The 3568-nt window shown below is 33.3% G+C and overlaps 1 protein-coding gene across 1 annotated transcript; it reads right to left on the reverse strand.

The window, feature by feature from the left end:
• Positions 1–2397: 2397 nt before the first annotated feature.
• LOC118756184 lies at positions 2398–3010 on the reverse strand. The gene is made up of 2 exons (XM_036490961.1): positions 2805–3010; positions 2398–2749 (listed from the first exon to the last, which is right to left on the reverse strand). Exons 1-2 carry the CDS (start codon positions 2914–2916, stop codon positions 2484–2486), a joined length of 378 nt encoding a protein of 125 aa, XP_036346854.1. The 5' UTR covers positions 2917–3010; the 3' UTR covers positions 2398–2483.
• Positions 3011–3568: the final 558 nt, after the last annotated feature.

The following is a 3568-nucleotide window of genomic DNA, read 5'->3' on the forward strand; positions in this document are numbered from 1 at the left end:
ACAAATTTACGGGCATTAATTTCTTCACAAATAATAATTTTTTCAGCTAAATTTTTTTGTGGCTTTCATTTAAGAACATGTATGCACATTATGGTGGTCCAAAAAGAGTAAAGCGGGGATTTTAATGCTCTCACCACGTATTTTGTATTTTTTTTTTTATTTTTAAATCAAAAAATACTTAGAGGTCGCTCAAAGTTTTCCATGTATTTTATATGGGGGTAAAACAAATTTTCGTAGAAATGGTATAAAATTCTGAAAAATAGATATTTTTCACTGGGAAAACTCTGGTTGCCTTCAGGAAACATCCAATAATAATACCCAGTTGTTAATTTAACCATTTTTTAATACTAACGATTTACTTTGAGCGCTTTGAGCGACCTGTAAATATTTTTTGATATCAAAATAAAAAAAAAATTGAGTATATTTTTTTCCGTATATCAATCCTAGGTGGTGAGAGCATAATAATTCCGACCTTACTTTTTTATCATGCATTCTTGTACCACCCTAATGCAAATATTATATGTATATGGAATGAAAATTTTGCGAATATTAAATTAGTGGCGCGCAAATTATAACACAAAAATCAGGTCAACAGCAGAATTATGATCAAAACAAAAACAAAAAAAAACATGCCACAGCAAACCGCCATAAAGGACAACAACACAAAACCACCATCTCCGACAAAGTTAGGCATCGACTCGGATAAGCCGGCCGGCCATTCAGTTAGTTACTTAGGCCAACCAACCGAGCGACCATGCGTTCGAGCGACAAACTAACCACTTGGCCAACCGCTTGGTCATTGGCATGGTGCAGCGACAACATGCTGGCAAGATGGCACTGGTTGGTGTCCCAGCGACCGGACCACAAGTCTCATAATTTTATGCTTACGCAGCACACTTTATTAAGGACTTCCGCAGTGGCTGGCTACAACAAGGACAATAACAATTTAGCTTAGAAACCAGTCAGTCGGCAGTTTCTTATGTCCAATTGTGTCTGCACAGCTGTCACTTTTCTTAAGACTGACACACCACCACTGACAGTCACTGTGCGGATCTTTGGGAATTAATGCGCACTAAAGAGCTTAGTAGTACGGAAACTATGGAGTGTATTTGTGCTTGTATTTGTGGATGCATGATTGCTTGTAAAGACATACCTACATACATACATACATATTTACTGTGTGAGTTTTCATAACGATTATCATTATAATAATTAAGCAAGTAATTGTAAGTAAATGCCACAACCACAAACCTACCCACCCGACCAACGTACACGAGAATGCATCCGTTTTAGATATTTTAGCAACACTTTCACTTACAAAACTATTGAGAACGGGTTCCGAAAAAGTATCGTAAAAGTATTACCTGTCGCTCAGTTTGTGGCAGCAGAGCTCTCGTTCTCGACATGCGTTTTCAAATGGTTTTTCGAAGTGTTTTCGATAGTGGAAACGTATCTCAGGCGGAAGTTATTGCGACCCGTTTTGCTATCGAGAAATTATTGAAAGCGGCAATGTTTTCGATCTGGTCTATTATCGAGAAAGTAGCGAAAACGAAAGATATTTCGACCCGTTTCTCTATCGAGAAATTAATGAAAACGGCAATGTTTTCGATCTTTTCGATTATCGAGAAAGTAGCGAAATCGAAAGATATTTCGACCCGTTTCTCTATCGAAAAATTAATGAAAACGATAATTAGAGCTATTCCATTCCAGTTGATTCCCATATAAGAAGAGTGCTTTTAAAATTTTAACAGTTGTTCTATATTTAATAGAGTTCAGTTTTATCAAGTTTTAAAACAATTTAAATATTAAAATAATAAATATTCATTACTTAAAAATTATAACTTGAACATGTTATTAAAACTTATTATTCGTGAACATCATTTTGAATCCTTTGTTTTTTTCCTGGTACTTGTAAATTTAGCAGACTCGGTCATGTGCGTACTGAAAAAATTGTTGACTTACTTTGTCAAATTCGCTCTCCTCCAACGCAAACTTTTTTGTAAACGCATCTGAATAAAATGTTAAAAGAAATTAAATGACTATTCGATACAGCTGTTCGACTTACTTCAAATTGCCAAGGCCAAATTCATCCCTCTTATGCATTTTTTTGCCCCTGTCCCACGCCATGAAAACTGCTGCGCTAACGTGTCTTCAAACAATGACCGCCACGAGCTTCTTATAAATTTATCGTACGACTTCTCTCCATTGGTGCAAATTTCATGAACCTGAATACAAATATAGGTATATTAAAACAAATATATATTAATGCAATCATTGGAAATTCAAAATTAAATAGTGTCTGCTTGTAGTAAATTGTATTGAGAAATGAAACATTCAGCCCTATCGCCAATTCCATTTGAATAAATCGTTCCCATAATTTGACATGCAAAAAACAAAAACAAATTGGGAAAAATAGTTTTTGTTTTACTTTATAATTTTTGGGAATATTTGTTCATGTGAAATTCGCGATAGGGCCGATTCTTTTAGGAAAATATATAAAAACTACACTTACAAATTTTTTTAAATACTTCTTCGTTCTTAAGTTTTTCTTCAAGGTTATTAATTTCTTCTAAAGTTGAGAAAGGAGAGCGAGGAACTATTTCACGCTCAATGGATATTTCTCCGTAAACTTTAGCTTTTATGGAAGTAACCTCGTTCCTTACAGAAATCATTTCCATATTGAGGCGATCGACTTTTGTTGTTAATTCACTAACTTTTCCATAGACGTCATGCAAAAGTTTAAGAATCTCTAATAAAGATTATTTTGTAATTTTTGAAATTGTTATAAAGTATTCAATAAATACCTGTTAATTGTATTTCATTGTTGTTGTTATATAAGTTGCTGTTATGTGCAGGTCTTTGTGTGTAAATTGTTCCATCGTCCATATTGAAAAGGTCGGTATATTGATGTGCCATTTTAACCTAATAATGTATAAATGGCATATAAATATGTATTTGGTCAATAATATGACAAACTTTCCCAGATATTTTATCTACTGGGTGTTTAATTATTTCAGAGTCTATTTCGAAACTTTTAGAAGAAAAAATACCCACCAAGGTCGAGTCTATAGGATAACTAAAAAAAGGATCTAAGTCAGTAACTAAATTACTAAATAAAGTATTATTGACTATTTCAAAAATTTTGTATATTTTGTAAACGGAATGGTCTATAACAAAATAAAATGAATTAGTACCTTTCAAGTCAAAGTAAAAGTCCTTATAGACAATATTTTTTCGGGAAACGTCTGAATTTAGTTTACATTCTTTGTGCACAACATCAAATAAACTTCGCTCAACTATGCGGTTATAAAGCTGCTCCAATACGTTATCACTTTTTTTTACCATATTTTTGAGTTGTCCTAAGAAATTTTCAAAAGGAAAAGCACTTATGGTTTCAAGAGAGCCAAAAATCCTTGATTGGCTACTGAGATGGGTTAAACAATGAAAATTATATGTTAACATCGTCCCAGAGTATAATGAGGAAACGTCCTTCACAAAGTTGTTTAATAAACTATTTGCAAGTGCATTTTTGGTTTTGCAATATTCATTGTGAAGAAGAATTCTTGAA

The sequence above is a fragment of the Rhagoletis pomonella genome, unplaced genomic scaffold, assembly GCF_013731165.1.
Source record: "Rhagoletis pomonella isolate Grant_MI unplaced genomic scaffold, Rhpom_1.0 Rhpom_scaffold_09144, whole genome shotgun sequence".
Taxonomy (NCBI): Eukaryota; Metazoa; Arthropoda; class Insecta; order Diptera; family Tephritidae; genus Rhagoletis; species Rhagoletis pomonella.